This window comes from Drosophila willistoni, assembly GCF_018902025.1.
Source record: "Drosophila willistoni isolate 14030-0811.24 chromosome 2L unlocalized genomic scaffold, UCI_dwil_1.1 Seg168, whole genome shotgun sequence".
NCBI lineage: Eukaryota > Metazoa > Arthropoda > Insecta > Diptera > Drosophilidae > Drosophila > Drosophila willistoni.
In genome coordinates this window covers 3,324,504-3,351,864 of record NW_025814047.1, presented here as the reverse complement: position 1 = coordinate 3,351,864, position 27,361 = coordinate 3,324,504, and the positions used below count along the sequence as shown (strand labels likewise).

The 27,361-nt window shown below is 40.2% G+C and overlaps 3 protein-coding genes across 3 annotated transcripts in view; 2 read left to right on the top strand and 1 right to left on the bottom strand.

Annotated features, from left to right (window-relative positions):
• Positions 1–252: 252 nt before the first annotated feature.
• LOC6641082 (protein deadpan) lies at positions 253–3,762 on the top strand. The gene is made up of 3 exons (XM_002063669.3): positions 253–468; positions 1,148–1,243; positions 2,529–3,762. Exons 1-3 carry the CDS (start codon positions 343–345, stop codon positions 3,702–3,704), a joined length of 1,398 nt encoding a protein of 465 aa, XP_002063705.1. The 5' UTR covers positions 253–342; the 3' UTR covers positions 3,705–3,762.
• Positions 3,763–5,427: 1,665 nt separating this feature from the next.
• On the top strand, positions 5,428–5,838 carry LOC6641042. The gene has a single exon (XM_002063668.3). The coding sequence runs from the start codon at positions 5,428–5,430 to the stop codon at positions 5,836–5,838; it is 411 nt and encodes a 136-aa protein (XP_002063704.1).
• A 5,153-nt stretch (positions 5,839–10,991) lies between these two features.
• LOC6640890 (low-density lipoprotein receptor-related protein 1) overlaps positions 10,992–27,361 on the bottom strand; it is a 95,109-nt gene continuing 78,739 nt past the window's right edge. The window contains exons 5-20 of the mRNA XM_023175004.2: positions 27,060–27,311; positions 26,675–26,983; positions 26,230–26,606; positions 25,437–26,173; positions 24,283–25,365; positions 22,468–24,226; positions 22,112–22,407; positions 21,700–22,055; positions 21,365–21,630; positions 16,527–21,304; positions 16,077–16,463; positions 13,547–14,360; positions 12,924–13,488; positions 11,521–12,862; positions 11,339–11,465; positions 10,992–11,271 (exon numbers count right to left, since the gene is read on the bottom strand). Of these exons, the coding sequence (XP_023030772.1) occupies positions 11,119–11,271; positions 11,339–11,465; positions 11,521–12,862; positions 12,924–13,488; positions 13,547–14,360; positions 16,077–16,463; positions 16,527–21,304; positions 21,365–21,630; positions 21,700–22,055; positions 22,112–22,407; positions 22,468–24,226; positions 24,283–25,365; positions 25,437–26,173; positions 26,230–26,606; positions 26,675–26,983; positions 27,060–27,311 (13,601 nt within the window). The 3' untranslated portion in view covers positions 10,992–11,118. The remainder of the gene's footprint in view (positions 11,272–11,338; positions 11,466–11,520; positions 12,863–12,923; positions 13,489–13,546; positions 14,361–16,076; positions 16,464–16,526; positions 21,305–21,364; positions 21,631–21,699; positions 22,056–22,111; positions 22,408–22,467; positions 24,227–24,282; positions 25,366–25,436; positions 26,174–26,229; positions 26,607–26,674; positions 26,984–27,059; positions 27,312–27,361) is intronic.

Sequence of the window (27,361 nt, the reverse complement as noted above, 5' to 3'; positions counted from 1 at the left end):
TCGCCTTCGCTCAGTTTTCGTTTTTAGTCAGACGCATCGGTCTATCGAGGATCAGTATCCTTTTGGCGTTTCGTGTGTGCGGTTCGTCCACCGCTACGCTATCTCCCTCGTTCCTCTTAAAATATTTCAACGATCGTGTGAATAAAAGAACATTTCGTTAAGTACGTGCAATAATAATTGTTGAATTTTTAACGTTTTTTGTTATCGTACTCGAACCAAAGTTTATGTGTTGTGAAATTAAAAATATATACAAAATCTAACAAATAAATAAAAAAGATCACCAACGATCACTTCATTGGATATTACTTATACTAAGCAATACAACAAAAATACAAATCAAAAATGGATTACAAACACGATCTGAATTCGGATGATGATTTCGATTGCTCAAATGGTTATAGCGACAGCTATAATAACAATGGACGTATGGCCAATCCAAATGGTTTGTCCAAGGCGGAATTAAGAAAGGTAATTTGAGTTCTAAATGATTGAAACACTGCAAAATTTAAGAGAAACTAGTTAAAAACAAAAATGTATAAAGTAGAGATTTGAATTTCACAAGGTTACAAATTTAGAGAAATTTCACTTTGTTAGAGAGATATTTTTTGCAAAGTCAATCCTGAATTTCGAAGCAGTCTTTAGTTAAATTTATTTTCGCTTTTACTAATTTTTTTTTAAGTTTTAACAAAAATTTGGACTATTTGTTACGTTTTTCATACATTTCAATAAGTGTAATTTCTTTTTTTTAAAGATTTTCATAATTCAAGAATTTTTAAAATTTCTAAGAACTTCTAAGTTGAAAAATTATAGATAATAGGAAGTTATTTAACGTTTTTAATATTAACGTATCTAAAAAGATCTTGTAATCTGGAGTTACTTTATATTTCATGAACTTTTATTCATTTTTTGAGATTTTACCAAAAATTAAGAATATTTGTTAAGATTATCATACTTTAAAAATGCCTAAAAATATAAAAATAATCAATTAGTTCCAAACTTTAAAATGAATCCTTACGCTATTTTAGATCTTTCAAAAATGTTTAAAATACAGGTCGATCGTTTATGTTTAATGGATAAAGATCTAAATTTCAAGATTTTAAATTTCCACGAAAAATCTCAAACAATTTCTCTACAATTTCTCTTGCAGACCAATAAACCAATTATGGAAAAACGTCGTCGGGCGCGCATTAATCATTGTCTCAATGAGCTAAAATCTCTGATATTGGAGGCCATGAAAAAAGACGTAAGTATCCTTTGACCCAGAAACGAAAAAACGAAAACGAAAAAAATGACATCCCCGCCCTTTATTTAGAGACTATAGACTAAAAACCATAAATTTCATAAAAACACAAAACTTGTAAGAGAATGAAAAACTCTTTTCAAGTGCATGTGCGTGTGTGTCATGGGATTGGGTTCGGCAAAAGTACAAAAGGGTCCTAACAGCAACTCCTACAACGATGAGGAGAGTCAACAATTTAATTGAGTATTAAATTTTATTGATGATCATTACAAGAGAGCGCCGACTTTGGCTATGACGATGACGATGGTCAAGACGAAAAAGTGTTAACAAGTCGAGAAATTACGCAGAAATCTGCTGCGGGTCAGAGAGACAGAGGAGAACCCAAAAACAAAAACAAAAAAACCTGTTTCATCTTCACTATATACACCAAGGAGTGATCCTGCTGTGAGAAAATAAAAAAATTCTCAAAGCAAAGTGTGGGAGAAACGACTTTGGGGTTACCCTGTACTAAGTAGAGGGTGTTATTGACCAGAAATTGGCATAAAAATTAAAGGGTTTCAACTTTTGACTATTCCGTTCTACCCTAAGTTCTTATCCATAGAGCCTCTCTAATCCTCAGAGGATTGCAAATTTTCTTATAAGTCACTGATATACCCTTTTATTGGATATACAATTTCGAGAGTATCAAAAACGAAGTGAAAAATTGCAGTAGAAGAAGCCGCTGCCGCCTCCGCCCGCTCCTTCGGTTGCTGTTGCTGCTGCCGTCGTTGGTTGCCGCCACCAACCAAAAATCAAATAAGAAAGACATTGAAGAAAAAGCAAAAGTAAACAAAAGAATCAACAAAACTGAGACAAGAGAACAGAAGAGATGTAGAGGAAGACACCAAGACCAGGGAAGACCGAAGACCTGCGTGGGAAACTTTTGCTAAAATATGCAGAGACGGGTAGAAGGGGGAACAAGGCGCAAAAGGGAAGCGCAGACAGAACGTAAAAGAAGATCTTTCGTGTCTCACCTGACAGAGAGACAGAAAGAGAGAGTGAGTGAGTGAGTGAGTGAGGTGGAACTTGTAGTAGACCCCAAACGAGACGAGAAAGATTACAAATAGCTGGACGTAGTGTGTGTGCGAGCTCCTTGGCTTTTAGGTTTGATTTTTCCCATGCATTGAACTTGTTATAGGGACCTACACCCCACAACCCCTCCCCCTACTCTCCCTACAGCTTACCAAAAACAATTAGCTAGCCTTAAACTCATCATTATCTTTCCACTTCTTTTTCTGTGTTCTTACAGCCGGCACGCCATACCAAACTGGAAAAGGCCGACATACTCGAGATGACAGTGAAGCATTTGCAATCGGTTCAGCGCCAACAATTGAACATGGCCATACAAACGGATCCAAGTGTGGTGCAGAAATTCAAAACGGGCTTTGTCGAATGCGCCGAAGAGGTTAATCGCTATGTTAGCCAACTGGATGGCATTGATGTCGGTGTACGTCAACGCTTGAGTGCCCATCTGAATAATTGTGCCAATAGCCTGGAACAGATCGGTTCCATGAGTAACTTCAATAACGGTTATCGTGGTCAGATGGCCAACAACAGTTTGTTTGCCACAGCAGCAGCAGCAGCACCTACTCCACTCTTTCCATCGCTGCCGCAGGATTTGAATAACAATAGCACAAGGACGGATGCTGCTCCAGCTATACAAATGGGTGGATTACAATTGATACCCTCACGCTTGCCATCGGGAGAGTTTGCTCTGATTATGCCCAATACAACAACAAATGCAGCAACAACAACCGCAGCAGCAGCAGCACCTTGTCCAGTGCCACCTGTAGGAGCCTTTGCCTGGCCCACCTCTGGTCCAGTGATTGCCAATCCCACACATCTTAGCGACTATGCTCAAAGTTTTCGTTTGAGTGCATTCAGTAAGCCCTCAATTACCACCACCACCACCAACAGCAGCAACAGCAACAACAACAGCAATGCCAGCACCACAATTCCAGCTCATCAGATGCAGCATGGCAAGAGCCAGACCACGAGTCCACCATTGAGTCCCATTTCCTCGATCTCTAGTCATGGTGAGGAATCGCGTGCGGCATCACCCACAGCCGAGCAATTGCTAATGACCAAGCATAGTTTTGCCGGTGTCTTCTCCACACCACCGCCCACAAGTGCAGAGACTTCCTTCAATACCAGCGGTTCACTCAATCTCTCTGGCGGTAGTCACGATTCAAGCGCTTCCTCACGTTCGCTGATCCACTTGCAGCAACAGCAAGTGTCCTCAACCAGCGGACCAGCAGGAGCAGCAGCGGCGGCGCTTAAACGGGAACGGGAACAAGATCCCGTAACCGAACAGGAGAAGGAGTCGGGTGATTCTAGTGATTGTTCGTTGGACGAACCATCATCTAAGAAATTCCTGGCGGCGGCCATCGAAAAATCCAGCCAATCTGCATGGCGACCTTGGTAGTGAAAATCTTATGACAAATATTGATGATAATGCAAAAGTTTTAAATGTTAAGTTTATTATTATTATTATTATATTATTATCCTTTTTACAACTTTGTTAATTTATTTTCCAAAAAAAACCTTTTCTTATTTAAGTTTTTGTTCCCCATTGCTTCAATTTTAAGTTCAGCTGTGATTATTGTATATTTCATATGTAATTTTTTACCTATCCCCCCACCCTCCTCTATTATTATTAATAATTCTTCATTTCAATTAAACTTTTTTGAAATATTAAATTTGTCATCTGATATATACATATATACAAATATTTAATCAAACGAGTTAAGTTATGTAGATGTTTTTGTAAAGTTTTTAATTTAATAAGCTTATCACTTTATGTAACTTTAGTGTTTCCCCCATTTTTTATTATATTAGTTAGTATGGATCTTTAGCATTTAGTTGATGGCTGCAATTTCCAATGATTAACGAAAATGAGTGAAAATATTATAATAAAACTGCGCTTAAAAAGAAAATCAGAATGGTTTTTAACTTTAATATGGGGCTGGTTTTTTTGTGCAAGTTCAGAGCATACAAAATTATTAAATTTCGCAAAGAAGAACCGGATTAACCAACTTGGCCACATCGGTATTGACTTTTCTATTAGAATCAGATTCTACAAAGAATTCTTAGAAAATCTTACTATGAAACTCAGAGTATTGCTAGAGAAAATCAGTTTTTAGTTTTCTTTAAAATCCATATTGAGCTTAGTGGTGCCCTTCTCCGGATGAAAATTTTGAATATTTAAATTTGAGAATATTTTCATATTCAAGAATAAATTTTTCCTTCAAAATAACATTTTTCGACTACCTTTTTGTATCCATTAAACATTGCCAAAAGTCAATCCATTGATGTTTACCTACACAAAGGGAAGTGTCTTTATCAAACTTATATTCACTTCACAATTGAAGACTTCCATTTCAGCCTAAGGGTGGGAGTGTTCTTAAACATCTCAAAACATATATAAAGTCAAACCAAATGTGGGATGAGTTATAATTATCATTTCATTTCATTCGATTAATTTAAGAACTGAGTCCCTCAAATGCATTCATATATTATTTTATATAAATCTTAATATTTCAGTCACTTGGACTTCAAGTTATTAAATTTTTTCACATTTGTTTCATATTATTCTTGACGAGCCTAATATCTAGATTTCCAATTCCTAGGCCCATTGTGTTTTGTAGGTAAATTCGTTCCTGCCGTCTTGTAATTCAATTAAAAGTCATGGTGGCACAACTTTAACATTAATTTCCATACCTTTTAAAACCGCCGACTAACAGCAAAGGTTAAAAGGTCACTTCGTTTAATGAGACCAAGTAAAGTTGGTCAACACAGAAAACACGACGAATGCATGTCGGAAAGACAAAACCTGTCAAATCTCAATGATGCGTTGATGATTGAAACTTGAACTCAATTCAAAACGGAAGTTAAACAAACTGATAAAGCTGAGGAAATGACCTTCAGCGTATTGACTTCCCTTTGACAACCTTCAACAGAGTTTGCACTGCAAACAGCCAAGAGAGAGAGAGATAACCCACTCAATAATAATAATCGCTACTATAAAAGCACTGCATCTTGGCGATTCTGAAACACATAAAAGTATCTAGAGCAAGTGTAAATTTTAAGCGCGCAGTGATTTTCAGGCGTGCCAACGATCCTCTCAAGAATTTAATATAATTTTCATCATGAAGATCATTCTGTTGCTCCTGTTGCCAGTGCTGAGCTTGGTTGCCAGTGAAAGTGAAAAGGAGGACAATGAGGATCATCATTTATACACTTATCGCGCTTCACCAAAGTTAAGCGGACCCGTGAAACTTCTACACGATCGCGAGGATGTCATTTTGAATGCTTTGGATGATGATCTTCAAAAGATATCCCACATTTATATGCAGGCCCTGCTATCGGGCACTCATACACCCGAATTGGAAGGACATATGCGTGGTCTGGAAATGGAATTGTTCGATTTGCTCGATCAACTTTATAAGGAGAAAAGGCTCGAGGATTACATGAAATATGAGGCGGAAGTGACACGACAAATGATTATCTACAACATGTTGAAGAGGTTATTTGGCTATGAACAGGATAGGGAAAAGTGAAATTAAAGAAAAATCAAAAAAAGGGAAAATTCAAAAATAAAAACAAAAAAAAACTGATTGAATACAAATTGATTTTTCGTTTTTTTTTAGGCTCCTTGAAAAAAATCAATTTTACTTCCGTAATAACTTCCTGCGTCTGCCTTGCGTGTGGCTGTCGAGCGTCGCCAAACGGTTTCCATTTTCCATTTTGATTTTACAGCAGGAGACGCCTTCTCACCTCCGTTTTCCCCCCTCTTCCCCCCCTTCTCCAATTGTGCACCCTTCCTATAGTCTCTGTCTCTCTCTCTCTCTTGAATCATATGTTACCCGATCTGCTGTGAGAAAAATACAGAATTATCATAATTTTCATTTCCTTTTTGAGCTATTATCCTTTTGCATTTTCAAATACCGTTGCACTTGTTCTGGCGTTTCCCACACACAAATACCCACATGCACATACACACACACACACGTTCTTGAGATCCTTTATCTTTGCTTTATGTTTGCTCTGTGCGGTCGCTCACAGGTCTCGTTTTTGAGGCGATTCTCGAAGTGATCGCTGAGATCCTTCCTTATGTTTGCATTGCACTTGTTTCTTTTGTTTGGTCCTTTTCTTCTCTGTGTTTGTGTGTGTGTGTCTGTGTGTGTTTGCTGTGATTTGATGCTGCTGCTTGGGAATGCATGGGAACTCTTCTCAACTTCTCATTTCGCTACGGTTTTATCACTTTTGTTTTTACTTTTGATTTCGTTTCATTGTGGGAATGAGATAGATTTTTCATACCATGCTCTCAGAGGGCGAGATGTTATATATACTTATATGTAGACTAAGTAACAGGCAATGGGAAGTTTTTTAGAACTCACAAATTATATATATTCTTGAACAGTATCAATATCCAAACCTATATAGACCTGTTTGTCTGTATAAGCGTAAGATCTCTTGTAATGTAAGCTCGGGCATTATGCACGCAGATTAAGTTTGCGCCACGCCTTTTTCTGCCCCTTCAATTTAAAACTTTTACTGATTTTCTTGAAGATAAAGTCACAAAATTTGTTCAAATTAAAGTGTTCAATCAAAGAAAATTTAACTTAAGGGGTTATATCTAGTCAGAAAGCTCCAAAGAGACCAGTTTCGGGAAAAAATTTTCTGAAAAGCCCTTTTAATTTATAAATTTGAAAATTTGTACATGTATATTGAAGATTTTGACATATTTGAGTAAAAAACTATTTTGAAAGACTCTGTAGCCGATGTCCGTGTGCTCCTCTAAAAGAAAATTTTAAACGGTGACCATCATATCTTTGGACTAGATCATCCAAATTGAAAAACTGCATTAGTTTCAAAAATATATTAAATTTCAGGTAACAGCTGGAATAAGCAAAAAAAAAAATTGGCAAAGTAGCGACTTCTCAAAGTCAAAGGTCGTTTAAAGCAGTAATTTTCGCCTTAAATTGTTCAATAGAAAAAATATTTAACTATCCGAAAAGTGTCTGTAAACATTTTTGACCAATCGGTTCAGTTTCGGTAGTCACTGATTTCGAGAACACTGTTTCAAGAAAATCGCGTTTAATCGCGAGCTCTTTAAAAAAGCTATAAACCAAAAAAAAAAAATTTTTTTAAATTTTAACTAGATATAACCCCTTAAATTGAATGAGTTTTTGAAAAAATGTATTAAATTTGACATTCTAGTGGGGCAGCTGCCCTTTCCTGCCCATATCAGGCCATGCCTTTGCATGTTGGTTAACTTCGCTTAAAGTTTTTGCTACGTCCTCTTCAGTTTTTGCTACCTCTTCTTCATAAAAAGCGGTCATATTCCCCACTATATCAACTATGGCTATAAAATTTGATCTGATAAATTTAAATCAATTGTACATGGTATACCAAAGTCGATGCAACGACTTATTTACTTAACGTTTTCTTTGTACTCGTTTATTTATGTTGATTTCTACTAAATACATGTCTTTTAGACCTAGCGCCTATCTGTTTAGAGAGCCTCATTTAATTGTCATTGCAAGAAATTAACTTGCAAAAATGTATATATTTTTCGAACATTTGTTATCGATCCCTTTTCCCACACTTAACAATAGAGTTATCCATGGCAAACAACGAAGTCATGCCGATCTTTAACAAGAACTCTCCCACACACACGAATTCCTTGCTTTGAATATGCCCACATTGATCCTTTTTTTTTTTGGCATACCAAATACAAAAAAGGATGAGCCTGAGACTACCTGTTCTGACCCGATGCATCCAAAGAAATTCAAATCGCTTGCATTTCTCACACGACGTGGACGATATCTGAGGTTGGGTAACAAGTGTATCTGTATCTTAAGAGTGGAATGAAATGAATAGATCAATATGCGTGAGAGAGCCAAGATTGATCAGATTTATGCAATCTCTGTTGTGCTCTGTATTTTTTGAAAATTTTTCCCAGACATTGAGCTCCAATCAGGTAAGCATTCACACACACACACACACACATATATGTATATTTACTTACCTGTAGGCCTTAACGAAAGTGCAAAACGGAAGTGCCCACGCGTCGAAAGGGAAATGAGTTTAAAATGAACGGAAGAGAAATCCGTTTTTGGGATAACATAGCAATTAAAAAAAAGAAGGGAATCCTTATTCCAAAGGACAGATTGCATCAGTCTCAAATATTATTATTAGTGCTAACTACTTAAGCTGCAGTTTTATGTCCAATAAAATTGTATATAAAATGTTTTTACAATATTTTAACAACATTTCACATGCTAAATTTAACTTCTGTGGCTGTGACTAGTGGCTGTACTTAAACTTAATATACTTTTGATGTTGATACCTTACAGATTACCTTATACGAAATACGAAAACTAAGTTCCAAGAAAAGAATTGTTATATTAACTTACCTTTCATTTTTATTTTTATTATGGAATATGTTATATATTTTTGAATCTTTGGACTATTTGAAAAGAGATTAAAACTGCAAGCATTTTAATTAATATTTATCACAAAATATAGATCTAATAAAGCCCAAAAACTCTACACAAGAAATTTCAAAAAAATACTATTAACGCATTTTTTTAAGTTAGTTAACAGATTTAAATACCTTTCTTTTGTTTATAATAAGTTTTTTTTTTTCGTTTATAAGTCCTAAAAATGATTTTGATTTCTTGAATAACTGTAAGTAAAAAACACAAAAAGCCACTTACCTTACCGTTTCTTTGAAAATGTGTTTTGCGTTATCCTAAAATTGTTCTTGCTATTATCTCACACACTTACACATAAAAAAAATACAAATCGATCACTTTTTGCACTCACACACACGCGTTTAGATTTCTCTCTCTGCTTTGCGTACTCTTTGTGACGACGCAAAAGCCATCTTGTTCTCCTCTTCTTCTCATTGCAATTATATATGTAAGAAAAAATTACAAAATTGAATTTAAAACCGAAAATTAACATTTGCAAATACAATTATAACCATTTGGCAGATAATACAAAGAACTTCACGTGGATCTCATAATTTAACACTTTTTATGACTTTAAAAGCTTTGCGAGAGAATACATAAAAATTAATTTGTCAACAGCAAAAGAACTCTACGAGCGGCCAATTATAACTAAAAGAAAGGCAGAGAGAGAGAGAGAAAAAGAGAGTGTCTATCGGCTACCCACACAGATAAAAGACGAGCTCTTGCCGAAGTAATTGCTGCCATTTCACTCTCACTAAGTGAACACTCATTCACAGTAGCTTTTCTAATTCTTTTCGGTTTCTTTTTGCCACCCACAAAGATTTGGCATTCTGAGCACTTGTCCTGTCTATCCCTAAACAGTGTTGGATAATTTAAAATTTTAAAATTTAAAATTAGCTTTTTCAAAATTTGCTTATGCCATTATGCGGTATGATATATAACTTTATTATAAATAAATAAAATCTATTATTTTATATGATCATAGGCAATGCATTTTAAGCATCATTAAATTGTGAGCCACTCTAAGTTACTCCAAGATTCCATATTAAATTCTACCAAAAATGTGTTTCCTTTCATAATTAAAGACTTTTGTTTTCAATTATTGCAAATTAATTTATATTTTTTGTCGTTTTTTACAATTGCTTTGCTGTGTGTGTGTGTGTTTTGTGCTTAGTTTTTGTTTATCCAAGTCTGAGTGTCTGTGTAAGTGTTAAAATGTTACTAAACATTTAGTTTTTTTTTGTTCTTTTTAGCACTTTTGCTTTACAAATATTTATTAATTGTAAATCATTTAGTTTGTCTCGTTTTGTTTTGTTTTTACATTGTAAATGTTAAAATTTGGCTTTAATCTGAGCATTATTAATTTCTATACAGGAAGTCAGTAAAGTTGTGCAAACTAAGTAATTATACATCGATATTGTGTATATAGTATATGTATGTATATATATATATATATTATATGTAGTTGGATATGCTACATATCAAAGTGTGTTGTTTTTTGTTCTTGTTTGTTATTAAATGTTTAATGGACTTATGCATAATTAATTGCTACATTATATACTCTTGTTCTGGCATTTTGTTCGTCCTGGCAATTTTGGGATCACAAAAACAAATTAGATTTAAATGCAATTTCTTTTTTTTGGTCAATTTAAAAAGAGACGAATTTTGTGTTTGTTTTCTTTCTTTCTTACTAATTGGCAAATGTTAACTAGAATGCCAATTAAAGGCAATTAATTTATAAAATATTTACATACAAACATTTTGCTTTGTCATTTCATTTGTTATTGTTGTTTGCTGTTGTTGCATCGCGTTTTGTTGTTCATTTAACTAAGTCTATCAACTACTACAATTTACATATTTAAAAAAAAAAGTCAAACTCATCATCAATCTATAATAATAAAGGAAGGCAAATTGCTGATGTGACAAGAAAAATTGAAGGCTAAACTAGATTTTACAAGGACTTTTTCAACATAAGGATCAATGCTTGCCAGAGTTGGCAATCTTTGGATTAATAAAAGTAAACAAAACATAAGTTGGACAGGTGATGGTGGTTGATTAAGAGAATTGGCAAAACTAAATGGCTTCCCAATATGTATATATATATATAAATATATATGTATAGATACACTTTAAACATAAAATTGATTAAACAAAAAAAATGTACACACAATAAAAATACAAAAATTCGTAAAATGGCTACGCTATCAGTCCATGGTTCGAGTTCAAATTGGTTTCGTTATTTTATGTTGTTTTTTTTTTTAGGTGCCTAAACATAGCAGTAGTATTTGGATTTAGGATTGGGGACTGCGCTTAGCACAGTTCACGATCATGATCGGGATCAATATCGGATGTCAATCATCAGAGTATATCGGGCGTATGTGTCTCATCGTGGGTATGTTGTAGTAGACCTTTACGCTCATCGGTTCCTGTGCTATGGGTTATCTCTACGCTTGCGGGCTCTGCAATGGCATCGGCATACATGGACTCGTACACGGGATTGGCAAAGTTACCCTGTAAAATACATGTTAATGGAAGTTAATCAAGATTTAGTTTATGGTTTAGAGTTTCTTCTGCTTACCTTATCATCTTCATTGGCAAATGGTGGCGCCTCATCGGCATCACCGCGATACATGGGATTGGTGAGCATTATTTCCACATTATCCGTGAGGCGGGCATGTGAGAAAGGCTGAGCTATGCGATGTTTTCTGCAAGAAAAGTAATGATTAATTAAATTTACATTTAAGAGTTTATTAAACTTACTTCAAAAAGTAAACAGCTCCACCGAATAGAGCTAATACCAGCAAAACTATGGCCAAAATGACAGCCAGCACCGAGAGCAGATTAGCTGATTGTGAATGCTCTTCTTGCTCGCCACTTAGAGCATCGGCACTATCCGCCAGACAGGGCACAACTCTGCCTCCGGCACCATCACAGAGACACTCGTTAATGGAGCTACCCGTTCGACAAACGCCACATTCGCTCACACAATGCGGTGGCAATTCACAGGCATTGCCCTGCCATTCCCCAATGCAACTGCAATGGGGCAGCGAATACTCATCCAGATGACAAACGCCGCCATTGGCACAATAACGCACACAAGGATTGTCATCACCCACGGGCATGGTACAGAAGTCACCATTCCATTGATCTGTACAATTGCACATAGCCACGCCCTTGATGACGTGACAAGTGCCACTATTCTGGCATATGATGCCAGTGCAGGGATTACGCGATGGCACCTCGGAGGCATCACAGAAACGTGGCGGATTCGATGTCTTGCAGAGATCCGATTCACAGCGTTCGCCTATATAACGTGAGGGACAAGTACAACTCAAACGATGGCCACGATCCGCACAGGTTCCACCATTCTGACAGAAATCACGACAGGAATTCGCCTCGCAATGCTCTCCGTAGTAGCCGCTGGGACAGCGACATTGCCGCTGACCCTTATTGCCTATGCTGCAGGTGCCTCCGTTTTTACAGAAATCCGTGCATTCATTGAACTCGCAACGTTTGCCCGTATAACCATCGGGACACTCACATTGAGGCATTCCCCGTAGAGTTTCGCGACAAATGCCACCATTCTCACAGCTCAGATTCAGGCAATGTTCACATTGTTCGCCCAGGAACATTTCGGGGCAACTACATTTCATGCCCTCCGTCTCAGAGATCAAGCATGAGCCACCATTATGGCAGCGACTCTGGCAAACGGGCATCGAAGTCTCACAACGGGCTCCAGACCAACCTGGCGTGCAAGTACATTTCAATGGTGGCGGATCCTGTGAGCCCGGCAATTGAGGAGCCACCGTACAAAGTCCATAGTTCAGGCAATGACCAGAGCAACGATAATGCTCACAGAATTCACCCTCGAATTGAGCCTGGCATATGCATTTGGGCACATCATTGACAATCTGGCAAACACCAATGTTACACTGCAACGGACAGTAATCCGGAATTTCGGCATGTGCCTTACATATGCCCTCATCCTCGGCCATTACATAGCCATCGGCACATTTGCAACTATAGCCACTGTCTGATTCTGCAGAAAGTATACACATGGCCCGCGATGCTTTACATGGATCCTTGGCGCAGGGATTGCTTACTGCAATAAGGAAAGAAAGTTTAGAAAAGGAAATCAAAAAAGAATTTCACTAAAGACTTACTATTACGATTCTGTTTCATTGGATGCAATATACCAATGTCCGATGAGCGATAACCTTTGAGTAAGTAAGTGCCATTGCCATGACCAAATTTGTTCATCTTAATGATGCTCTGATCGTAGAGTTTAATGTACAGATAATCCTCAAAGACATCGATTTTCTGTGGCTTATCACGATTTCCGAACCGCCGCACAACATTACGATCTTTGCCATTAAGACGACACGTCTCAATGGTTCCCTTGCGATAATCTGCCCAATACAAACGACCAGTTGGATAGTCAATGGACAAACTCAGGGGCCAACCCACATCACGTTCTACCAAACTCTTCTTATTCGAACCATCCAATGAGGCTACCAAAATGCCATTCTCCAGGGTTGACCATATCATAATACGTGATTCGGGTTCCAGGACAATATCAGTAGGATTCATTCCCGTTGACACAAGTGAGATATACTTCTTGCCCTCTATATCGGTGGCCAGAATTTGATTGTGTCGCGAATCGATTATATAGACACGTTGCGTTATCCAATCCACGGCCAAAGATTTTGGATCGTCTAATTCAGGAATCTAAACGGTAAGAAATTAAATTAGTAGGGGATTAAAATAAACCTTTTCATGCACTTACATCGAAGGCCTTTAGTTCCTTGAGATCACGTCTTACTCGCACTCCCTGTCCCTCCACATGAGGCGTGGCTATCTTCATGGTATGCACTTTACCGTGATGAGAATCAATCCAAAAGAGCAATGTGTCCTTGGGTCTTATAAGTATATCGAAAACATCTATCTTTAAGCTATCCGTTTGGAAAAATCCAACCACAGTGGTGCCCTCCTGTTTGGCAGGCAATATAAAACGGAATTCCTGTTCCGAGGCCAATAAAAGTATTTGATCTGGTCCCGAGGCCAAGCAAGTGGCATTCTTTTGTGGTCCCTTGTGATAACCTTCCGTGCACTTGCAATTAAAGTGGCCAGCCTTCTTCTCAATACAGATCTGTGAGCAACTTGCAAAGCCACAAACCGGTGGCGTGCAATTCATCTCATCGGAGCCATCAATACAATTATATTGGCCATCGCAACGGAAGATACTATTGATGCAATCATCGTTCTCACACTGGAATTGATCGTGCCGACACTTGGGCAAGGCAGCACACACCTCATCCGACTCATCCTCATTGTTGCCGCAATCATTGATGCCATCACAAAGCGCCGATTTTCGTATGCAAATCAAATTGGTGCACTTGAACGCATTGGCATGACAATGCACATGGGCACAGGTGGCATAACTCTCATCGCTGCCATCCAAACAATCATCCCAGCCGTCGCATTTCCAGCGTGACATAATACATTTGCCATTGCCGCAAGTGAAATGATCGGCCGGACAAGTGCAATTGACCTCATCGGAGCCATCGGGACAGTCGTCATCTCCATCACATTGATATTGTCTGGAAAATAATAAACGAAAATGTTAGCAAAATTTTTTCAACTATCAAGAGCAACTACACAAGTTTATTCAGATTTTTAGTTTGCATTTAACGGACTCTTCTGTCCAAGAGCATTCACCTCGCACCGTTCTTCCGAACTTGCCTACCGCTCTCCCCACAGAAAGAACTCCCAACACTTCTGTCCAAGAGGCGATTAGCTCTTACAATTAGACTTAAGCTAGATTTCTAGTTCCACAATTGAAGTGAATAAACCAAGTAAAAGAAGGGAAATAAAAGAAAGAAGAATTCATTTAGCTGCTCCCATAAACCAAGAGGGAAGTTTTCTGCCCCTGAAACATCTTTAAACATTCAAGTACTTGGACATTCACTTAAAAAAAAAGCAACAAAACATTCAACATATTTCCCATCAAAAGTTGCGTTTTTCACACATCGTTTTTGAAATTTTCTCTTTCCAACTAAAAAAAATGGTGTCGGTTTATCTACTAAGAATGAATTAAGTTAATTGTTTAAATCTCGTTTTGATTTCAATCATATTTAAGTTTAACCCAGGCAAAGGGTGGACTTCAAAGCAGATAAGCCAACAATTGGCATGGTAAAAAGTTAAAGTCGAGTATCTGATCGCATATTAAGGTCGAGTTTTGTTTAAAAAAGGATGCGGAATTGATTCCCAGCAGTTCTGTAAACTCGGCAACCATTTTCAGCGGTAGAAGCTTCCATTTTCAAACTTTTAGCTTGCCTAGGACATTCTTCGTCTTGCAAAACCAAACATGGTCACGTTAGCTCACCTAGAGCATATTCTATTCATAAACATCAGAGTCGTTAATAATGCACTACTTTAATAACGCATTGGTCATTTCATTAGCATTTAAAAACAATATAAATATATAAATATACACCAAAATACGATTCCTTTCAGAGGCAGTTTTCTTCATATTGCATAATATCCCCAATAAAGAAGGAATAATATTATTTTAACGGTTTGAATAAACAACAAATACTAAAAAGGATATAAAACAAATTACACCATCTTTCAGCACACAGCACAAATTAAGTTATAAATCCTATATTTGAATGACAGCTTTTTAAAGAGGTCCAGATCAGGCAAAGTTGCTTAGTAAAATCTTAAAAATTGCTCTTGAAATAGAATTTATCGAATTTTCTCGCACAATAGCTCAAAGAATAACTATATCCAACTGACTTGAAATATAACATAATCTTCTTAAATACAATGCTGGTCAATAGATTTAATTCGGAAGCTGTTTGGCAACATTTCGCTTGGATTAATATTTGTAAGTGGGAGCGATTTATTTTAAGACGTTCTAATAATACGTTCAATATAGTAGCTTTTCCCATATTTGCATTAAGTATGGTTAAAAACAATTGCCTAATCAAAACAATTGCAATTATCAACATAAGACTGAGGAAAGGGAGTAAAAAGTAAGATGCTTCTATTTCAATAAGCGAGAAAAATGTTACTTTTTGTAAATAAGTCGCTGAAAAATAGGACTTTGTTTAATTTAACTAACTTGTCGAGTATTTTTCTTCAAGCTCCATTAAATTACCAAGATTTTGTTTCAATTGTTTTTAACAAAAAAGTTATAAATGAATGTGTTAATGTAAGTAAGAATGGATCTATCCTATTGACCTATTGACCTATAGTCCTATTGTGTCTAAGCTACACATATGTACACATCTTACAATTAAATCAAAACTTACTTATTAATGCAGGTATTAAACGCGGCACACTTGAACTGATTGGCTTTACAGGTGATGTTACAATTGATCTCATCGCTGCTATCCTCACAATGGATTTCACCATCGCAGCGATAATCATGCTTAATGCATTTGCCCGTGCCGCAACGGAACTCACTCTCGGAACAATTTCGCATTTGGCAATTGAGCTCATCACTGCCATCGCCGCAATCGTTCTCATAGTCACAACGCCAACGCCCGGGAATACATTTAGAGTTATTGCACTTAAAGTAGGTGGGATCACAGGTGGCCTTTGAGGTGAAACAACTGGCTGGTTCATCCTCTCCATCGGGGCAATCTTGTTCGTCATCACAACGCCAGGCCAATGGGATGCATCGTCCCGAATTGCAACTAAAGAAATTATCGAAAATGATTAATAAAGAAATTTAGAAGGGGAAATCAAGGATAACTCACTGAAAATCGTTTGGTTCACAGGAAACATGCTCACAATTGGCCTCATCCGATTTGTCGGGACAATCGACATCGCCATCGCATACCCAGACATTGGGCATGCAACGATTATTGCCACATTGGAACTGATCTTTCTTGCATACCAGAGGAATACAACCGGCCTCATCCTCACCGCCCGGACAATCGTGCACGCCATCACAACGTTTGCTATTCTCCACACAAAAGGCTGAAGTATTCGTAGTGGCTCCACATTTCATGTGCGTGTCAAAGCAGGTGAACTTCTCGCAATTCAATTCATCCGTATTATCGCCACATTGATTGATGCCATCACAAATGGACGAGGGATGAATACACTTTTTGTTGGCACATTGATATTGACCCGGTTCACAGTGGAAGGGTGGACAATTCTCAGGTTCATCGCTGCCATCACCACAATCATCCTGGGTATCACAGCGCCAATAGAAGGGTATACACTTGTACGTATTGACGCACTCAAAGTGAGCAGCCGTGCAATTGGCCCGACACGTGCGTCCATCGTCGGCCAGTATAAAATTATTGGGACAAGCACATTTATAGTAGGGCGCCTCTGGCGAAAGCAAACACAAGGTGGAACAATTTGCAGTTAGACATGGATTACCACTCAATGGTTGTTGTTGGCGATATGGATGGTATACCCTTAAATCCATGGGTCTATGTATAGTCGTTATCAATGTAGAACAATTTTGGCCATTATACTTGTTACAATACTCAATGGATTTGGTCTCCCAATCAGACCAATATATACGATCCTCCCACACGGCAATGGCGAAAATGTGGTGTAAATTGATATGAGGATTAATGCTTCTGGCCAAGAGTAGACGCGTGTGATTACCATCCAGATCACTGACCGATATGGTGTCCTCTCTAGCGTCACCCCAGAAAAGTTGTTGGGTCTCAAAGCTAATGGTCAAGGCATTTGGCCAGCCTAGATTGTCTCTGATAATCATGCGAGGATTAGAGCCATCCATGCCAGCCTTGCCGATATGTGGGCTATCACCCCAATCGGACCAGAAGATATTCCTCTGATATGGATCCAAAGCAATGCCACGCGGTTCACGTAAATTCTCATTGATCAACACTTTGCGATATTTGCCATCCAATTGAGATACTTCTATGGTATCCAAACCTTTGTCGCACCAATAGAGATTCTTGGCCACCCAATCAACTGCCAGGCCATCGGGATTTTTAAGCATTGCCTGATGAAGGGTTTGAGTTTTATTCTCCAGCTCACAATATCTCTTTATGGTGCCCACTGTGCTTGTGACATCGGACCAATACAGACACTGACTATCCCAATCGAAGTCCAAGGCCACCGCATTGGACAATTGATTGATGAGTATTGTACCATTTCCAGTGACATTCACTTGGCGTATGTAATAACGATTGGAGAAGATTAATTTCATGGGAATATCCGAAGTGGCCTTGCAAGTATGATGATCCCTTAGCTCATAGCCCTTGGCACATAGACATTTGTAGGAACCGTAGGTATTGATGCAGGTCTGCGAACATGGCTGCTCCTCGGCGCACTCATCAATATCCGTACAGAGATGCGTGCTCTTGGGTAACAATTTGTAACCCTCACGGCAACGGCATTCGTAACCAATCACCTTGTCCACACATTCATGCTCACAGATATCCTTGATCATGCATTCATTCACATTACACAGCTCCTCATCGGAAAAGTCGGCACAATCATTGCGTCTATCGCAGAGTAAGTCCGCACTGATGCAGGCTCCATTCTTGCAACGGAAATCGTCGGCTCCATTGCATAAGCGAGTATGCGAGCAGAGGCTAGCCAACTCATCGGAACCATCGGGACAATCGGATTTGCCATCACATGTTTGATTCTTTGGTATACAGAAACCATCTTGACATTGATGCATTTGAGCGCCGCCAGGACAGGCATGTGCGGGATATACGGGCTCACAACCTTCGTATTCATCGTCACCGCCGGGGCAATCCTCGTCACCATCGCACACATAGTGCGCATCAATGCACAGGCCACTGGAACAATGAAAGGCTGGTGGCAAACACTCGGGCAAATGTGCCACTCCTCCACAATGTGCTCCCTCGTCCTCGTGACCTTGCTGACCATTGGGGGCCAAGGGGCAATCTTTTTCACCATCACAAACCCATTTCTGGGGTATACAACGTCCCGAGCTCTTGCACTGGAACTGATGGGCCGGACATGGACGATTCGGGCATTGCGAGCCCTCATCGGTGCCATCCTCACAATCACTCTTGCCATCGCACTGCCAACTGCTGGGTATGCAACCATTATCGCAACTAAATTGATTCATTTGGCAAGATGTGCGACAACCCGATTCATCGCTACCATCGGAACAGTCCGGTTCGCCATCACAACGCCAAGCGCCGGCCACACATCCTCCATTGGCGCAAGTGAATTGACCAATACTACAACTGATCCGTGTGATATTGGCGCATCCCTCCTCGTCGGTGGCATCCGGACAATCTGGTTCGCCATCACAACGCCAACTGGGCATTATGCAAATGGTCGAATTGGCGCAATGCTCAAAGGTGGTATCTCCCTGATCACAAGTGCGTGGCGGACACATCTTCTCATCACTGAAATCTCGACAATCCCGCATATTATCACAAAGGAAACTACGAGCGATGCACTCGCCGCTGCCGCAACGGAACTGATCGGGCTGGCACTTGCAGAGCAGGGCCGTCTCATCGGAACCATCGCCACACTGCTGCAAGCCATCACATGTCTGCTCCTGGCCAATGCAACGATGATTCTGGCACATGAAATGCCCCTCGGGACATAGACGGAAAATGCAATAGCTGCGCGCCTCATCGGAACCATCCAGACAATGGGTAACATTGTCACAGGTCAACTCGAGGGGTATACATTCGCCCGAGTGGCAATTGAATTGAGATTTGCCACATGTTGTATGCACAGGAGCAATGCAACGACGTCCATCCGCTGCCAGGACTCCCTGAGTGCAATGACAGGTGGCCAGACCACTTTTACTTAATATACACACATCTTCGCAGAGGCCATTTAGAATTTTACATTGATTTGCATCACAATTGATGCTACTATTCTGGACAGCAATAATCCCCATGGGTCGGGCCACATGTTCACGCAGGAATAGGACATCTGTGCCGGTATATTTATTGGCCCTGACCACGGCATGTAGCACCCAATCGGTCCAGAAGAGTAAATCTCCATAAACGGCCATGGCAAAGGCATGCTTGGGCGTGGAATGGGCCAAAACGACACGATTACTGCCATCATAGTTGGCGCGCTCGATCTTATCCAGTCGTGCATCGGCCCAATACAATTGCTGCTGCTCCACATCCAATGTCAAGGCATTTGGCATTTTAATATCCTTCTTAATGATGCGCTCCACTCCATAACCACTTAGATATGCTCGCTGTATGCTCGGCGATTCTTCATTCCAATTGGTCCAATAGATCATGCCCAAACACGGCTCCACAGCTATGCCCCTGGGTTTATCCTTCACCTGCAGGCTGAGTATATTCTTCACATGCTTCAGGTTATCATCCGCCGACTTAGAGAGATGGATTAGCTCTAAACTTCTAATCGCTGCATCATTATTTGAAGTCCAGAAGAGTTGTTCATTCACCATATCGTAGGCCAAACCCTCGACACGTCCTTGTTGCGATACCAAAACACGTTGACCACTGCCATTAAAATGAACTTGATTGATGGTGCTCAATTGGACATCCGAATAGTAAACCACTTGCTCCTCATAGTTATAGCTAATGGCTATAACATTACGCATCAGAGTGGTATTCGAAATGAGCTGAACGGGCCAATTCTTATTGGCATGCTCGGTCATGTGTATACTTTCGATATTGCTGCGATAACTGAAGAGTAGGAAATTATCGTAGGGTTCACAACTGAAGCCATCGGCGGCCAGACGACTGTGCGAGCAGGCACATACCACACTGGTGCCATTATAAAGGCATAGCTGCTCGCATCCACCATTATTCTGGGCACATGGATTGCTGCCCCTCTGTATTCTCTTCGAGTAGATCTTTAAATCTCTTATGGCATCCTGTTGCGTTTGTAGAACTTGCTTCGATTGACTGAGATTCGCTAGAGGAGCTACTCTTATGTTGCCCTCATTGTATTTATTTTCTGCCCAATATAGGTAATCACCCATTTTGGCCAATGCCACAGGATTATTAAGACTTTCGTTGAGCAACACTTGCCTCAGATTACCATCATAGTCGACTTTCATCAAGGCATCTGGATATCTCTCACACCAATATACTTTAGTGGCTTCCATGTCCAAGATTAAACTGCTTACCGCCCAATTGTTACGCGTTTGATTGACCAAAATAAATGGTTGACTACCATCGAGACCAACTCTGCCGATATACTGTTGTGTGACATAGAAGAGTAATCCTTGCAAAGGATCTACAGCCAATGCTGTGGGTTTCTCTACATTTGCCACAACAACATAACGATTGCTACCATCCAGTCGTGCCACTTCAATGAGATTACGTTTGGTATCACTCCAATAGATGTTATTGGCCACCCAATCGATGGCTATGCCGCCGAGCCAATCCTGTTGCTTATAACCCGCCAAATTGATGGCCGATAGAATGGTCTTTCTCTGTGTACCATCACGACGTACACGAGAGATGGTTCCCAGTTCATTGTCACCCCAATAAAGCATATCCGTAGCAGCATGATATTCTATAAAACTGGCCGAACTTATACGAGAAATTGGCACAAGAGCCTGAAAAGAAAAGAAAACTTGTTGAATAAAAAGTATGAAAAGCAAATTTTATTAACTTACCGATGGAGGCTTTTCAAACTCTTCACTAGGATCAATCATTTCCACTCCCTGGAGCACATCAATGGAATAAAATATAAATTCAGCACGAGGTATGCAACGTGTGGGATTATTGGGTTCCACATCATAGCCCAAGGCACAGCGACAAACATGTTCGGTGGGTGAAATGGCCATGCAAAGATGTTCACAACCGCCACGCAAGGGACCAGCACAGGTATTTGTCCCCGTCTGAGCATCACCATAAAACATTTTCATACTCTGTATGCTCTCTGTGAATCGGAAGAAAGAAAATGTTTATGTTTAAGTGCTACAAAATCGTTTAGCTCTTTCGCACTTACTTGTATTGACTCTTAGGAAGGACATATTGGAGCAGGCTTCTTTCTCGCAATGCATTATCACACTCTGAATATTTTCCGGGAAATATAGGCTACCATTATACACTGTCAGTGAGCTAACTGATGTTATTTGACTGGCCACTAGCACTTTATGCGTTTCATTCTTAACAATATCATAGTAGGCAATACCCGATAGATCATAGGCATAATACAAACGTTGCGAATCAAAATCCATGGTTAAACTTTGTAAAATATTTGCATGCTCATAGATTAATTGACGTCCAGAGCCATCAAGATTGGCTTGCTCTAACTGCGAGAGTTCGCCATGTGCCGATGAATGTATCCAATATAATTTGCCGCTAAAAAAAAGCAGAAAATTAATAAGAGGTAACAAATTAACAATAATTTTACTCACTTGGGTGGATCAACAGCAATACTTTCTACCATATTCAGATCATCTAGGATATGCATGACATATTCTCCTTTTAGATTACTTGCCAATATATTACATTTGGTCTCTCCCGAGGAGAAGTACATATGTTTGGCTATCCAATCGATGGCAAAACCATAAGGTTTCTCAATATTTGTATTAATGATGGGTTCAATTAAACCATTCGATATGCCTGCTGTGGATATTTCATTCTGTTGCACATCTGTCCAAAAGATGCGACTATCTTCGACCAGGAAATCAATGCGTTGTGGTGCCACCAGCTACCGAATAAGAAAAAAATTGATTAGTTTTCTCTTCCGCACTCAATTAAGTAAACTTACTCTGGGAGATTGTCTTATGGTGGGTATGGTATGATGATTTGGTTGCTGTAGATCAATTCCTCTAATCTCATCGCCCATGACAAAGAGTAATACCTGCTCATTGGGCACACAATTACGTTCATCGGTTGGATCTAGACGCATAACATGCGGACATTCACACTTGAAGGTGCCTTTACCACTGAGCAGACAAAGATGCGAACAACCGCCATTATTATCGCCACAAGGATTCTTTTCCCACGGCTGACGACTTGAGTGGAGTACTTGTATACCAAATGGTTGAGATTGTGTACGCTGTAAGACCTCCACATCACTGCCATTCCATTTATTGGCCCTAATCACTGATGTTGTACGCCAATCTGTCCAATATACATAATTCTCAAATACCGAAATGGCGAAAGGATGTGAGAGAATTTCTTTGTTCCTCAAAACAACATGATGCTCGGAACCATCGTATTTGGTGCTGCTTATTGAATCCGATTTGGCATCTACCCAATAGACACGTTTCTGGGTATAGTCAAGGGTTAGACCATTAGGCCAACCGGCACTCAATTGCCAGGTGGTTGAGATCATACGTCTACCCTCGCCAGCCATGCTGCAGCGTTCAATGCGCGGTGAATTGTCATCCCAGTCGGTCCAGAAAAGTAAACCCTCACGTGGATCTAAAGCAATGGCTCTTGGACTTTCCATATTTCCGGCAATTAAAGTTCTACGGAAACTGCCATTTAGTTTGGCCACCTCAATTTGATCTAGATTCGAGTCAATCCAATACAAATTCTTTCCTATCCAATCGACGGCCAAACCTTCGGTTGTAGATAAACCCGAATGGATGACTGCTTCGACATCTCTTAAACTCTCGCCCACCAATTGGCCACGATAGATTTTATCATCGATAACATCGGTCCAATAGATCTCCACACTTGACTCGTTGCTATATAAAAAGTCCAGAGCAATGATATTCCGTAATGATGAATAGAAACTGCTTACAGCCATATTCTTTAAATTAATGCCACGTATATCTTGACGATTTGTAAAGATCACATATGGTTCATCGGGTGCGGTACTTTTACATGTAAATTTATCATAGGCCAAGTCATAACCCTCCAGGCAACGACACTGATAACCTTTGCCCTTTGTTTCACACACCTGTGAGCATGTATCCCAATTATCACAGGCATGTTGCATACTACAACGCTTGCCATTCGGTTGCAGGAACAAGTGAGCCGGGCACGAGCATATATAACCCTCTGGGGTATTATGACAATGATGCGAGCATTCATTAAATTGTTCACACAATTTATCCGCACAAAGGAAACCCTCATCTGTGGTGTCTTCACAGTCATTTTTACCATCGCACAATTGAGTCACTGTTATGCATTTGTTGGTGAAGCCGCACAAACGATCTGGATGCTCACATATCACCGTCTCGTTCATGTCGAAATGTGTTGCATGCAATTCCGTGCAATTGTTCTCATCCGTTTTGTCATAACAGTGCGGAATACCGTCACAACGTAGGAAATCCGGTATACATTCGAACGGATCCGAGCAGGCGAACTCAAATGGAGCACATTCACCAAGCTCCTTCCAACCGGTAAGCGGATGATTGTCACTCTTCGTCTCATTGCAATTATCCTCGTCGCTATAATCCTGACAATCGAATATGCCATCACAGCGATGCATCTCACCATAGCAGCCAATGGGTCGACAATATCGTTCGCCATGTCCGCACTCGTGTTCGCAGGCAAATTCATCGGCATTGTTTCTATAAGCGATGATTAAATTAGATTGATAAATATCCGGAGATCCAGAGTTACTTACCCGCAATTATCGATGCCATCACAAACATCGGCAAATTGCCGACATCTACCATTGCCACAATCGAATTCCGGACATTTGCTGCCAAAGAATACATCCGATGACTCATCGGAATCATCATTGGGTCCACAATCGACAACATTATCATTGACCCAACTTAACTGAATACAACGTCCACTCTTCTCGCATGTAAATTCATTGCTATTGCATGTTATGTGCTCGCAATTCAATTGATCCGATCCATCCGAACAGTAGGCAATCGAACTGCATAGCAATGCCCTCTGATAACACCGTCCATTGCATACAAAATGTAGAGTCTGGTCACAGCCCTGTGGATTGCAGGGACCCGTCGGATCATTACTCTCGTCACTACCATCATCACAATCTTCGAAACCATCGCATAAATCCTTGCCGTCAATGCATTGTCGTGTGCCGCGGCACTGGAAACCGGAAGTGCAATTCGTACGACCCGGCGACACGGCCGTTGAGGGGGCCAACTGGGGTATGCAGTGAGTTCCTGTACCATTCAGTGTATACCCATCCGGGCAACGACAAATCGCTCCTTTCGGTGTATTCAGACACATGCCCGGACATTTGGATTGGGCACAGGCACTGGGTGTTTGTGGCAGCGGTTGTGTAGCCACATCAAAGATACGCAAATCAGCCGAACGTCCACTCTGCTGCATATGCACGGTGGAACTAAATGTCGTACTGACATTCGCATGATGTAGTATATGAAAACGCCATATCGATGAATTTTTATTATCCACCCAATAGATCATGCCATTGTGTTGAACCATTGAATATGGTTGAAATTGTTCCGATTTGAAGAGTATCTCTCGACCAGTACCATCTAATTTGATGCGCTCAATGGTACCCAAATGAAAATCACACCAATAGATTCTTTTTGTACGTCGATCAACATCTAAACTACGTGGCCATTGAATTGGTAAATCATTGGTGCCTTTAGTTAACAGTTCCTTATGTGTTCCATCCATCCAGGCACTATAGATGCCAGCCTCACATGATTGAAATGCCCATTGGGTCCAGTAGAGTAGGCCTGTTGTTGGATCCAACTCTAGTGACCTGGAAAGCAAAAGGAGAATATAAAATTTACTTTTAACTGCCGTCTCCCCCGCCAGCCCCTTATTACTTACATGGCATCACAGTCCATACTGAGGCTTAGAATTTTACTCATATTACTCAATGGGGCCACTTGAAGTTTCTGACTTGCCGCCCAATATACATGCTCATTTATCCAATCATAGGCAATGGCATGAACATTTTTCAAACCCTCATTCAATGTACGCGATACACTGCCATTTAGTGATTTACTCTTTATGCTATACGCAAGTTCTGTACTATTTACCGATACATGAGCGACCACATAGAATACAGATTTACCACGCACATTCACATCGATGGCTTCCAGTTCACGGACATTGTTAATGGGTACCATTACATCGGGCTCTTCCCCAAGATCATACAATTGTTGCACCTGCTCGGTACTTAGCGGTATACCGGTGATGCGAGCCAAACGCTTGTCACTGTATACCAGAAATTTATCGTGGGCGGCCAGCAAACAGGTCGTCTGATTGTGCAATTTATAGCCGGCTGTACATAGACACTTGGCGCTGGCAAATCCTCGCGTCCACATTGGAACACAAATCTGATTGCAATTGCCATTGTTCTCGCGGCACGGATGCGCCACCTCGGGTTGCTTTTGGCGATGGAAAATACGAAAATTTGTTGCACGACTCTCGTTGGCTAACAGGAGACGCGCTTTTAGTGTGAATTTGTCCAGCGTAACGATAGCTCTATCCGACCAGGGTGCCAAATAAATTGTATTCTCAAATACCTCTAGGGCCTGAATGGTTTTCAATGGAGCCGCAGACTGTGAAAGGGAACAGAAATAAGAAATGGCTACTAAAGTTTTTCGTCTAAACTTACATCTGGTGATTTTTTTAATGTCCAACGTTTCTTGCCCTCATATGTGACCCGTTCAATGACATCTTTATACAAATCTATCCAGTATACATATTCACTGGCCAAATCCAATGTAACACAACTGGGATGATAGATTTCTGTTCGCACCAATGTGGTGCTATTTGTGCCATCAAGCAATGAACGAGCCAAACTGGGTGACCAATCTGTATAGAATAGAAATCCCTTTGTTGGATCCAATACTAATGATGAGAGATTTGCAGCTTGCTGCAGTATCAGGCGACAAAAGGTCATGGCATTGGTGCAGAGATAGAGTAGGCTTTCGTCCGCATTTAGTAAATACCAATTACCCGATAACCAATCCAGGCGTAATTCGGCCAAAACTGAGAGACAGAGAGAGGTGATTGGGATGAAGATAAATTATGACTGAAAAAACGAGACAGGTACTCACATTGTTGGGGCAAAATGAACTCTGATAGGGGCAATGTCCAATTAACTTGAACATCATCAATGCGCTGGCATTGCATACTCAGGTCCGACCAGTCGTTATGCAAGGCGCAGAGTGTACGATTACGATGCCACACCTCAAATGCCTGAACATGATGCACCGGTTGAGTGGACAGCAAAGTTCCTGTGATCTCTAGATGTTCTGATTTGGCAACATTGCTCTTGTTACCATTGTGTTTATCACTAGCAGTATTAATGCGACGTATTTCGCTTAAGGATAGTAATACCAGGCTGGCTGATTCACTGGGAGGCACTGTAAAGACACACAAAATGTGGTGGGTAAATATGATTCTATTTGAAGTGAGTGTGTGTTATGGTATGGTACCCACCATTGATGGCCAAACAATGTCGACCATTCGCTTTGGCATAACCGGAAACGCAAGAGCATTCATAGGAGCCCGGCGTATTGCGGCATATTTGATCACAAGTTCCCGTCTCACTGCACTCATCATAGTCCATGCAGCGTGTCGAGTTGGCCGATTCTGGCACTTGGCCCTGGGGGCAATAGCAACGTGCCCCATGAGGCGTCAATTTGCAGTTGTAGCTGCAATTTAATGCAGCGCAGGCTGCATTTTGTTTATCTAAGAACAGAAAACGGAAATGTTAAATATTCTCAACTCTCAACTCTCTC